The sequence below is a fragment of the Mandrillus leucophaeus genome, unplaced genomic scaffold, assembly GCF_000951045.1.
Source record: "Mandrillus leucophaeus isolate KB7577 unplaced genomic scaffold, Mleu.le_1.0 Scaffold552, whole genome shotgun sequence".
In the NCBI taxonomy this organism is placed as follows: Eukaryota; Metazoa; Chordata; class Mammalia; order Primates; family Cercopithecidae; genus Mandrillus; species Mandrillus leucophaeus.
Genome location: NW_012105942.1, coordinates 1037600 through 1050770, shown reverse-complemented (window position 1 = coordinate 1050770; position 13171 = coordinate 1037600). Strand labels below are relative to the sequence as shown.

Here is a 13171-nt window from a genome sequence, read left to right as displayed (position 1 = left end):
GATTATATATCATGTGTTTCTGCATTTTATTTCATGGAAAATGGCAATTCTTTTATAACTGTAGTGAGCCACATGGAACATTGAATGAGAAACATTATTATAGCCACTAATTATTATAGCTACTAGTTTATTGATTCTTAGGCCTCTGCCAGATATTTTGTTTATATTATCTAATGTTCATGCTCATCTTCAAAGGGAGGTAGAGTTCTTAGCATCTTACAGGTGGGAAATTACCCTTAGGCTTAAAGTAAATTCACTTGCTCAAGGTCATATAGAGTCAGGTCTTCCTGGCTTCAAGGCCCAGGCCTTTTCTACTAGACTGAGCTAGCTACTGCTTTAGATGGGGTAAGTGGACAAGTAAGGGCTTCAAAGTAGATTTACCAGTAGTTGTTGTTAAAGGTGTTTCTGGAAAAGAAGAAATTAGTATAAAAAGGGTCCAGATGATAAAGGGTGAGTGACCTTAGCTTTTCTTAGAAATGATTAAGACTAGTTTATTTTTTAATCCATTATCTTTACATCTTTTGAGGGGTAATTTTTATTGCAATTTGAAACCCAAGGACACAGTTTAAGTGATTGAAATTTTTACTTCAGTCACAAAACTCTTCATAGTAATCATAGACTGACTATTACCAGAACAGCAGTTTAGAATTTTCATTCCATTGTATATATATACATATAAATTAGCCTTCGGACTCAGTTTCTATAAATAAGCCACAAATTTAGAAGCCCAAGGAACAAGTTGAGGCTTTTTATTAGAGAAGATGATTTTTGCTGTGGATATGAAGAGTGTCTATATTGTATATTTGTTTTCAAAGGGGTATTAGGTTTTAAGGACTGTGAGTGCTCCAGTCTCACCTAATGGTTCTCCTCTGACCCCTTTCTCCCTCTGCTCCTCACAGATACTTCTTGTGCCTTCAGCTCCGGCAGGACATTGCCTCTGGCCGCCTGCCCTGCTCTTTTGTGACTCATGCTCTCCTGGGATCCTACACCCTGCAGGCTGAACTTGGTGACTATGACCCAGAAGAACATGGCAGCATCGACCTCAGTGAATTCCAGTTTGCCCCTACTCAGACTAAGGAGCTGGAAGAGAAGGTGGCAGAGCTGCACAAAACCCACAGGTCTGTTGCCTTGCTTACTGGCGAGAGAATGGCCATGGTAGATTTAAATAGCTTCTCTTGTAGCACTTACTAGACGTTTGAGCACGATTTACAGGATTATCCAATTTTTCCTTTTGGATCTTCACCTAGCACTAATCAAGACAACGTGGAGCCCTTGAGGTATCCTTTCATTATTTTTATGACTATCGTATGAAAAACTATGCTCGTGAGACTGTATTTTCATGTATTGGAAAAATGTACTTTTCCCCATGACACCTTTTTCTCCCTGTCCCCTTAACATATACACATTGGAGACAAACATGCCCACATACTTAATTGACGTTTACGTTATATTTCTTCTGCCTTGTAATTTTCCTTATTACTATATGTGGTAAGAAAGCTAGGGAGATAAGGAGGCATTGGGATTTGAATTACCAGTGCAGGTGGTGATGGACATAGGAATAGTAACCGAAATGTACAGGTAATTCCACTGGAAGATGACCCATTGGTTTAGTTAAAATTACTTACATTACATTAATACCATATTACGCTTCGAGAACATTTATATGTGTGTGAAAAAAAAATGGACTTTTTACACAAATTTTTATAACGCTAACTACAAAATGATAATTTGTTGTATATTGCAAAGTTATAGTTTTATTAAATATTTACTAAAGTGATCTGAAAGGAACTTTCAAAATTTAGGTTTTTAAACAGGCCACATTCATTGATTTTTTTTCTTTAAAAAACAATAAATATGGTATTTGACTCTAAATATTTTCTTGTTAATTTACTTAAATTCTACTCAATAGACATTTGTTGTATAATTCTAATATGAAATATCAGGTACTGACATGCCATGAGGAATGTGAAAATTAATGGGACATGGTCTTGCTCTTTAGGAGCTTAAAGTTTGTTTAGTTGGGCATATAGATAGGAATGGAAATAATTTTAGTATGGACAGAATGCGATTTGTGTTACCTATCGTAGGTAGAAAATCAAATACAAGTAATTTCAATCTTTATTATAATCAACTTTAGTGAAATAAAGTGAAGGAGTAAGAATATGTTTATCACAGAAAGATGAGATCACGGTTTTTTATTCTCCAGTACTTATGTTGTACTCTATTGCTGGGGCTTTTTTCCTCAGTGGAAATAATCAAAAGCAACTTTTTAAGATAAAAGGGGTAAGAGTGGAGGTATACCTCCAGGCAGTTTAGCAGGTTTAGATTATAGGATCTTAAGAGAAAAATGTTAGAGGTTGAGAGTTGTTTTCTTACTATTTCCTACTTTTCTGCAGACTTGGCTGGGTTACTTCCTCTCCTCCAAACCGTCTGAGTGCAGACACTCCTCCCATTCTGACTACATTTGCTCTGCATCCATTAATAAGATAATACTGTTTCTTTTGATTCTCAGGGGCTTATCTCCAGCACAAGCTGATTCCCAGTTCTTAGAAAATGCAAAGAGGCTTTCCATGTACGGTGTTGACCTACATCATGCCAAGGTACTGTAAATGTAACGGGAAGTAGCATCATAGCAGTCTGTTGACTGAAGTGTTGAGAGGGCTCCAGTTTCAGGAGAGCACAGCTTATTTTTGGGGAAAGGATATCTGCCTTCAGTTGAAGGTCTCTGGAATATTTCCTTGGTGACTAATTACAGGGTGTATGGTTGTGGGAGGGACCATGTATTCTCCCTCTACCACTTCTTTTCTCAGTCTTTTTAATTAATGCCCTTTCATAGGTACTTACTGTGACACACCTTGTCAGCCTTCTTTTTTTTTTTTTTTTTTTTTTTTTACCTCTTTTCCTGGTTTATTCTGCATCTCAGCTTCTGCTAGGCCAAGTGCTGTGTCTGTCCCAGTTCCCTCTCCCACCTCTGTCTTGGGAGAGGAGAGGAGACCTTAGCAACCATGAAAGAGCAAAAGCAGCATGGATAGGACCACTTTCCAAAACGCTTCTGTGTGATGAAGGAGCCCTAGAGTTGGTCTTTTCCCTATAGGTATGTTTTGTACTTTGTGAAAGATAATGTAGGCGGGCCCAGGCTCTGGGTGATAAAGCACCTTCAGTCTAATTTGAAAGGTGGTAAAAGAGTGGGACAATGGGGACATGGGAAGCCAATCATAATCCCGAACGAACACCATAATCCCAAAAGATCAAAATCTCAAAAATATAATGCTTGAAAAAATAATTTTAAAAGTTATTTAAAAGACATTTATTTACGTTTTTAAGGGGGGATTTGAGAAACATGCAACAGACCTTGATAGACTACTTTACACGATAAATTAGGCAGTAGTAACATACATATTTTTGCAAGCATAAACATTCCGGTATACTGACAACAGTCACAGGGTATGAGTTACGAATAGACGAATCCTGTTCATAGAGAAATAAGTCAAAAGGTGAAATGTGTAAGTGCACATTACTATAGTTGCTTGCCAGTAACAATATCACTTACTTCATGATTCTAGTTTAGATGATTATGTAGTGGGGAGAGTCAAGGAGGAGAATGACAGACAAGGTGAACTATGGATTTGGTTTTAAAAAAATATGTCCAGTGTCAACGTGTTCTTTTTTTTTTTTTTTTTTGAGGCGGAGTCTCGCTCTGTCGCCCAGGCTGGAGTGCAGTGGCCGGATCTCGGCTCACTGCAAGCTCCGCCTCCCGGGTTCACGCCGTTCTCCTGCCTCAGCCTCCGGAGTAGCTGGGACTACAGGTGCCCGCCACCACGCCCGGCTAGTTTTTTGTATCTTTTAGTAGAGACGGGGTTTCATCGTGTTAGCCATGGTTGCCTGGTTTTAAAAGACCCTGCCAATCTGTAGGTGTTGTTTAGAAGCCCAGATTATATGATTTGAGAAATCTCAGAAAGCTCCCCACACAAAGATGTCTTTCCTCCCTAGGCCTCTGATTAATAATTCTTGCATTTGTGTTATTAATCATACTTCATATTTACAAAGCACCCTTTTTCTCCTCAGTGGCTTCCTTTATTTAAATATTTTTCTTTATTATAAAACTAATACATTCATCATAGAAAATAGAGACAAACAGAAGAAATTAAAGATCACGTAAATCTTTTCATGCAGAAATAAGCACTCTTAATACATTTTTTCTTCTTTTTTAGATCCCTGATCACTTGAATTCACATGCCTTCTAAAAATGGGGTCATACTATGAGCATCATTTTTGTTAGTTTTTTTTTAACTTGGTACTATAAGATTTTTCTGTCAGTAAGTAGTCTCTGGCAGCAGCGTTTTTAACTACTAGATGCTGTATGCCCTTTGTTTTCAAAAGCACTTTCATACCGTCTCACTTCTTAGAAGTATACCATCTCATTTAAAGTTTGAATGTTTTTTAGTTTACAGCTACATAAAACAGTTCAGAGAATGACTTGTTTAAGGCTGTGTATTGTTAAACGGTCTATCTGCCTGACACCTTCTGATAAATCCTAGTAGGAGGTGAAACAGATTGTCTTAACACTCCAGTGTTTTTCAGATCGTTTTCTATATAATGGGGACGGGCTATGTTAGTCAAGAAACAGAAGTAGGGAGGAAGGAAAAAATAAATTTGGGACCAAAATGACCTACCAAACCTCTCCTCCTGCAGACCCTGCCATTCTTGCCACATGTAAATCTTGCAGCTCTACTTTGTTGATCATTAGTTAGAAACCAATTAAGGTTTCAGGATTCTTGTTTTTAATGTTGTGTCTTAGAAAAGTAAGAAATTGCGCACTCTGTTCTAAGTATAATATTCTTTCTTGCTGTGTAGTTAGGAGCAGAACACTAAAAAAATTCAAGGTAACCTTCATTCTGTTTATCATCTGATAGACTCGTTAGATAATATTTGATAAGCAAGATATTTGTGGCTTATTGAAAAGAATATATGTGGCAATTTAAAAGAACGTTTCATATTTCATGTTGTTTAAAGTTTTGTGTCTTTTAAAATTTTTCATTGACTTAAAATCAGATTTTTTTTTTTTTTTAATTAGAAGAGTTTGTAATGTCATATTCATGTTAGGATGAGTTGGAGAGTGTTAAATAAAAGGAATCTCAACAAAGGTGCAGAGAAACCATAAGAGAAGCAGGACACTGGTGGTAGCCCTGGGCTAATATCTGCAGCTATCCTAATCACTGTAGGTCTGTCTGAAGGAGGGAGGGCAGAGTGGTTTCCAAAACCCCCAAGGAGAGACGCGTGGAGAAGACTGTTTTGCGGGGAGCCATTGTCAGAGGGACACGGTCAGCCTGAGGTGACCACGTAGGGAGGGAATCTGGGTATTAAACACCCTGACCTCCCTTTCCTTCCTCTCCTGATCCTTTGCGAGAACTCTCTTTATACTGAATTCATTTGAAAGCCAGCCATCTCCATATGGGGCAGTGAGCAATGCAGAGAGGGTGCTTCTTTTCATTCGTTTATTTTTCTGATTTTGCTACCATGTGGCATAACTTACATATGAAGGATGGAGGCCCGCCTTTTCCTCTTTCATTTCCTACCCTTCATCTGTCGTTTCTATTCACACAAATACTGGTAATTCTAAAATAATTACATAGAACAACGAAAATCAACTGATTTACTTGAATCTGAGTTGTGTCTATTTTTAAGTCAGATAAAATAGTTTCCTTGTCCCGTCCCAAGGTTGCTTCAGACTAGAGATGGCTCATTCAATGTTTCAAATGCGGGTTACTTCCCCACTTGTGATGAGCACATGCCGTCTCAGGCAATCTTCTGCCTTGCTCCCCGTGGCCATGGGCAGCGATGGTTTTGGCAAACACACCATGGGGTCTGGTGCCAAGTTGCTTGGGCACCTGTGCCTGATTCACCCCAGCTTTTTAGTCTATTCCTAGAGAGAGTTGTGGCTGCCAAGATAAGGGTGAGTAAAGCAATCGATTGGATTTTTTAAAATGGCTCAAGTGGGTCTAATGTAATTTTATTTGTGTATATGAATTATTCCAGTGTCACAGCAGAGAAAGCAACTGGCATCAGTTAGCTAATACTATACTTTTATTTATGAAAAACTGGTTTAAATGGTATCAAAATGTTCTTAGTAATAAGACAGACAAAGTGTTGTCCTTTTATTAAATTGGGAGTTAGACTAAATATGGGGTTTGTTACAGCATTTTTTGTGAGAATTTTTTTTGTATTGTTTGTGATTTCTGAAAATGTGAATATCTTTGAGCGGTAGACTTCAATTTTACATATGTTGAATGAGAGCCAGTTCTCCTCTTAGAGATAAACAATAATTTGTATATTTTGAATACGTGCATCTTAGATCTTCACTGCTTGAAATGTGAGGAGACAGGTTTTCATTTTTGTCTGTAAATTTGTTTGGCTTTTAAAACATCTCCTTTAGGCCTGTGATTATTCTAGATTGTCATTGATTCCAAATTAAAGCTCTAGGGAAGGAAAACTATTAATAACTTCAAGAATAGTCTGCAGTCCTTTGAAACATGCCGGCCAAAGGAATGCCTAATGAGAACTGGATGTCAGCATTCTAAGTTAATGAAAAACTTAGAATGAATTCAGAGATTTCAGCACTGTCAGCGTGGAAGAGAAATTATCTGTGAGGGATTGGTGTTTTGCAAAATATTGGCATAATTTTAAGAGCTATTAGCTAGGGTAATCCATCTGAGGTAAATGCACCTAAAGGAAAGTGGTTGAACACATCTTAGGGTAGGCCAACAGACTGTCCCTGAGGCTGGACTAGCCTACAGGGAAAGCTCATTTTGTTTCCCATATCTTCAGGATCTCTAGTTCTGCTTCCTTTCTTCTCTGTTAGCTCCTACAGTGGAGCTTGAGAACACATGCATGACGCCTTTTGAGGGACACCATGTCCTACAGTCACGTTGCCATAACTCTGGCAAATCACACCTGATCGCTGAAAATGTATAAATTTAACATGTACGTGTGTGCGCCGTAGTTTTCATTAACGTGCATACTGTCACTAAAATTTAAATACAAACCTGGTAAACTGGCATTCCTGATCATGATTTGAGGGAGCTAATGAGCTTCTTGATTTATGTAACTTTCACAGCTCTAACCATGGTTAATTGGGTTATGCTTGGCAGGACTCAGAAGGTGTGGACATCAAGCTGGGTGTGTGTGCTAATGGACTTCTCATTTACAAAGACAGACTGCGAATCAATCGTTTTGCTTGGCCGAAAATCTTAAAAATTTCCTATAAACGCAGTAACTTCTACATTAAAGTCAGACCAGCAGAGGTAAGCAAATACATTTCTGATCAGTTGTTCTTAGTCGGCCTCTTTACGACCATGAATTAAAAAATTCTTTCCTCAAATTTTAAGAAAATAAACTATTTATTCTTTCATTGTAAAAGGTCAGGGTTCTTAATGGTAAAATTACAGTATATATATGTCTGGTCTGTTTTTTAAAAAAGCAGCCATCATGCTTTTTACAGAAAAGAAAACGTGATAAGGTGTGGGCTTGTTTTTTTCTTGTTGAATCAATTAAGTTGTGATCATTAGGAAAGCAATAAAATGAGTTTTAGTGAACATTGAAGGATAGTTGGTTTATGTGAGTAGTTGTTACTTGCTTTTTGTAGAAAATAGTATTGCAGTCTATGAAATTCATCTTTATATGATTATATTAGACATGCAATATTTTCCTTTTTTGAGAAGAATAATTGCTTCTAACAGGAACATCTGAATCCATGCTTTTCCATGATTTCTAGTCAGTTCTTAAGGAAATATGCTGATTTGTTGTATGAATTTATTCCAGCTGGAACAGTTTGAGAGTACTATTGGATTCAAACTGCCCAACCACCGGGCAGCGAAAAGACTATGGAAAGTGTGCGTGGAGCATCATACTTTCTACAGGTAATTTTAGGAAAACAGCTCAGAAGCTGGGCATAATGGCACACGCCTGTAATTCCACTGACTCAGGAGGCTGAGGTGGGAAGATGGCTTGACCCCAGGAGTTTGAGGCCAGCCTGGGGAACATAGTGAGACTCCATTTCTCTTTTTTTCTAAGAAAGAAAGAAAGCAGCTTGGTATTGCTTTTAGTAACCTCTGTGAATTAGGAGGTGGTAGTGGTGGGAAATGTGGCAGATGCATTCACCCCCTGCCTTTGGACTCTTTTCTCCCCTCGCCTCTTCTCCTTTGTCTGCAGTCCCTCCCAGGTCCATTTCTGTCCATGCATTGTCATCATGCAGAACTGAGCTGCCCCTGCAGCTGTCTTAACTGTACTTTCTGACTCTAACCACCTTTCCTTCCACCACAGCCACACTGCCTCATGCCTGCTACCATTCTTGACTTTCCACTATCCCTCCTCTTAGGTTTCACTTTGATATTCTCATCAGCTGCCTCCTGACTTAACTTCTTTCCCAAACCAACTTGAACCCTGTGGTCTGCCTGCTTTGTCAGGAGTGTTATGACCGCCTCAAACTACTCTCCTTTTTGCACATTTACCTTGTCTGTCGGCTAGTCCTGGATTAGTCCTGTGTCCTGACCTCACCACTTTTGGACCTGTGCTGTTAAGTGCTACCTTAAATAGTACAATTGTTGTGACACATGCAGTTACTCTATATAACAAAAAATAGCACAACTGTATGGATCAGTGCTCTTACAGATAAATAATTTCCAGCATGAGCTGGATCCTCAGTGCTGCTAGGCAAGCAATTTGTCCTTTGACTTCCTTTGCCACTCCAAATGCTTATTGTCCTCGTGAGGCCCTAGGCACCCCTGCTTCCTCTTCTGATGCCCTCCACTGTGCCGGTCACTGAAAGTAGAAGCTGTGCGTCATGAGTGTTCTTGGTTTCATGCACCTTCCCTTCTTCCCTTTTGTCTTTAATGAAGCATCGCCTCTCTCTCCTCCCATTCATTCTTTCACTCTTCTCCTGTCTCAAGGAGGAGATCATCATTCCTCTGCTTTGATCCCTCATTTCATGCCTCACAAATGAGGCAAAATTCACAAAATAATTTGTAAATTATTTATTCTCTAGTGGGTACCTTTAGCTTCTTTGGCCAATAAATATGTCCACATCTTGCTCTTTAAAAAATATGTCCACATCTTGCTCTTTAAAAAACAACAACAAATATATATATATAATATAAAATCTTTGATCATCTAGCCATCTTTAGCTTATATCTTTTCTCTTTTTATACTTTTCTTCAAGGACATATTTTTTACATGAGTTTGCTTATCTTTGTTTTCTCCATTTCCTCAGTTTTCTATCACCGCAGTTTAGCTAGCTGTGTATCTAGATCCTTCACCTTTAAGGTTTTTGCTCTGGACTTACAGTCTAACACTGTTCTACCAAATACGAGCTGTGTGACCGTGGTACGTTACCAACCTCTCTGCTTCACTTCCATCAGCCATATGTGATAGTAATACTAGTATCTACCTCATAGGATTGTTTTGAAAATTAAATAAGATAACACATGAAACAACTTAGAACCATTTCTGGCGTATCATAAGATTTATCTTCACCATTATTATTATTCTTAGTTTGGTACCACAGTTTGCTATTTTTAATGTGAATTATCAGCTGGCACAAATGATTATTTCTTGAAGTTAAATTGACTAGTGTCTATTTTTCAAGACTAATATGTTAATTTTCGAGGAGAAATATAGCTCATAAAATATACTTGAATCCCTCCGACTCAGTTACACTGATCATATAAATCTTTGAAAACTTTATAATTTTTCTTGGTAGCCATAACAAATTTCTCCTCCAGACAGACAACATGAGCCAGCTCATGTAAAGCTAGTAGATGACATTTATGACACAGGTCCAAACTGGGCAGACAGCAGCTTTCCCTGTCACATAATGATAAAAAAAAAAAAAGCAGTAATCTGTTTAGAAATGACGAGTGCTAGCATTCAAACATTTATTAGAGTCAGACACAGAATTGATTGCTTTATATCGTGGTAGTCTATTTCTCGCCCTAGGCAAGACAACTGATTTCTTAGAGACTGGTGCCTATGGAGGAGCACAGCAGCCAGGCATCTGAGCAGAGACGGGGACCGGGCCGCCTGATTCTGAGACTTGTATTCCTCACCTCTGTGCTGTCCTCTTCTTGTATTCTTCTAGCAGGAGTTTCTGAGATGCATTAGTTGTGCAAAGCCTCAGGCCTCCTCATTTTTGCTAATGTACCATGGAATCCAATTTAAAAGTAGACCAATTTGCTCCTGCAAACTTTTGATATAATGGTTAACAAGAGCAGTTTTAAATTTTTAAACCTTGCATAACGTTGCTTACAACACTGTAAAAAGAATATGTCTAACACAAAGGACCAGCCCTACTTTGTAGATCGCTTTTGAATCAGATCAGTGGAATTTATTCTGTTTCAGTTTATCATGAAAGGTACAAATGATTTCTTTAGAAAATTACAGTGGCTTGCAGATTGAAGCCATTAATCTATAAACACGTCTATTAACTGATAGCCAATCAGCTAGATTGATGTTAGTGGAACAAGGATGTAATAATAAAACTGATACGACCCGGCACAGTGGCTCATGCCTGTAGTCCTACCATGTTAGGAGGCTGAGGCGGGTGGATCACAAGGTCAGGAGTTTGAGACCAGCCTGACCAACATGGGGAAACTGTCTCTACTTTTAAAAAGTACAAAAATTAGCTGGGCATGGTGGCATGTGCCTCTGTAATCCCAGTTATTCGAGGGGCTGAGCCAGGAGAATCACTTGAACCCAGGAGGTGGAGGTTGCAGTGAGCCGAGATTGCAACACTGCACTCTAGCCTGGGTGACAGAGCGAGACTCCTCAAAAAATGAAATGAAAGAAATAATGAAATGAAATGAAGTGAATAGAGCTGACACCCTTGCTTGGAGCATTTAATAGAGCCTGTTGCCATTCTAAGTGTTGTATATAATAGAGCCTGTTGCCATTCTAATCGTTGTATATAATAGAGCCTGTTGCCATTCTGAGTGTTGTATAGGGATTCCTTTTTTTTTTTTTTGCTTTATTGCAGAAGGCGATTTCTAAAAAAATTTTACAGAAGGTCTAGAAATACTTGAAATGATAGAGTTCTTTAAGAAATCACTCTTCCATAGTAAATGATAGGAAAAGTTTTGGTGGAATTCTTCATATTTTTGAATTGTCAACGAAAGTCTTCCTATTTAATAAATTAAGAGCTCTGAGATTGTGTTTCTGTTAACATATTTATCAACTTTTGATCAAAGAGCACAAAATAATTTCAGTTGAACTCCCAAAAAGATTGCCCCATTTACTAAAAACATGCTTTTGTATAAGCCTGGGAATATTTGACATCAAGAAAGTTTGAGTTCATTCATTATGAACCCAGGGATTAAGCAGTAGAATTATGCTGGCAAGAAGGGATGTTAGCCATCTCTACAGATCCACTGTGTGGCGTGTTCTTCATGGGAAAGAATCACCTAATGGAACAGATTCCTGAGTTAGATGTTTTCTCCCCAGGAGAAATAGGCATAAATATTAGGAATTACTAATGGTAATGGATTGTTACTTGGCACTTATAGCTAGAAGCAAAAATTCAGACATGTGTTTATATAAATGATTTAAGCTAACACAAATAAATAACCTTTGATATACTGAGAACAGCTGTTTCTTTGCTAACGTTGAGAAGAACATCATTCATGAATACATGAATGTGGATTTAATCATCATCATCATAAAGCTGTGTGTGTGGGAGGGTTTATAAATAATGTTCTTCAGAAAGTTTAGTTTTTGAGTAATCATACTTAAAATGAGATACGAAAGTACATAGCTTTAAAGGGTTTTTTAAAAAATTCATAAAATCTAATTTCGCTTCCCCTTTCTCTGTCTCTTTTTTTTCTCCTATAGACTTGTTTCTCCGGAGCAGCCACCAAAAGCCAAGTTCCTGACCTTGGGGTCCAAATTCCGCTATAGTGGCCGCACCCAAGCACAGACCCGCCAGGCCAGCACCCTCATAGATAGGCCAGCACCACACTTTGAGCGCACTTCTAGTAAACGGGTCTCCAGGAGTCTAGATGGAGGTAAACACATTTATGATAATTTTGATTTTCATTCATCTTTCTCTAATCCAGTGAGGTCAGAAAATGTTAATCTAGTTAAAAAAGCCACCAGAAACACCCTACAGGGATAGCCATTTTTTCCCCAAGTAAATAAAATGCTATTACTTACACCTACAAGAAAATAATTTTGTTGTGTTTTGGAGTTGTTACTGTTTTTTGAAGTTGTCATACTTTTTTCTTTTTTTCTTTTTTTAAACAGGTTGAACATTCCATATCTGAAAATCTGAAATGCTCCAAAATCAGAAAGTCTTTGAGCACTGACATATGCTCTAAGGAAATGCTTATTGGAGCATTCCAGATTTCATATGTTCAGATTTGGGGTGCTCAGCTGCTAAGTATATATAAGGCATATTTCAAAATACAAAAAATACTAGATATCCACAACACTTCTGGTCCCAAACATTTCAGATAAGGGATACTCAACCTGTATTGTCAGTGCACACAAATATTTGTTAAGAGTTCTCATTTATGAGATGTTGGACATGTTTGTTTTACTGATTTCTCTTGATTGTGATGTGTTTTATGTTCAGTGTCCTGAATCTGTTAATTAATGGGAAAATGTAATTCTAAGGGTTTTTTGGTATGGTAGCATATGAACCTTAATTCAGATGAACACAAAACATTCCCTTCATCAGCAAATGTTCATGAGTGAAACAACTTACTGAAGCTTACCAAACTTTGCATCATATGAGAAAACTTTAGTAGCTTCAAAGGCTTCATTTTAAATACAGCTTTTTGACAAAAAGTAAATATAATGTGTTTGTTCTTTAACCCAAGGGAAAATATGTATAAATGTGAATTTTTTTTTTTCTATTAGAATTCTAATTAGATAGAAATTGAAGTTTTTTTGTAAACTACACATGAAATAAGTTTGATATAAACTACACATGGAAAAAAATATATATAAATTATATGGTCCAAAATGGGTTAAAAATAGGTTTTCTATAAAAGAGCTAAGGTTAAATTTATATTAGAATGCCTTATGAAGGAATATTCTTTCTTTGTAATAGAAAATGATTAGTATGGATAATTTTCTACCCAAAGAAACAGTTTTCCAACAGTTTTGGTTGATTGAACTAAAA

At 37.6% G+C, this 13171-nt stretch overlaps 1 protein-coding gene across 2 annotated transcripts in view; it reads left to right on the top strand.

The window, feature by feature from the left end:
* Nucleotides 1–13171, top strand: part of LOC105552377 (band 4.1-like protein 2) — a 179187-nt gene that overhangs the window by 117391 nt on the left and 48625 nt on the right. For both annotated transcript variants that reach the window (XM_011998024.1, XM_011998023.1), the window contains exons 7-11: nt 900–1118; nt 2513–2600; nt 7149–7301; nt 7819–7916; nt 11878–12050. In XM_011998024.1, coding sequence (XP_011853414.1) covers nt 900–1118; nt 2513–2600; nt 7149–7301; nt 7819–7916; nt 11878–12050 — 731 coding nt within the window. The remainder of the gene's footprint in view (nt 1–899; nt 1119–2512; nt 2601–7148; nt 7302–7818; nt 7917–11877; nt 12051–13171) is intronic.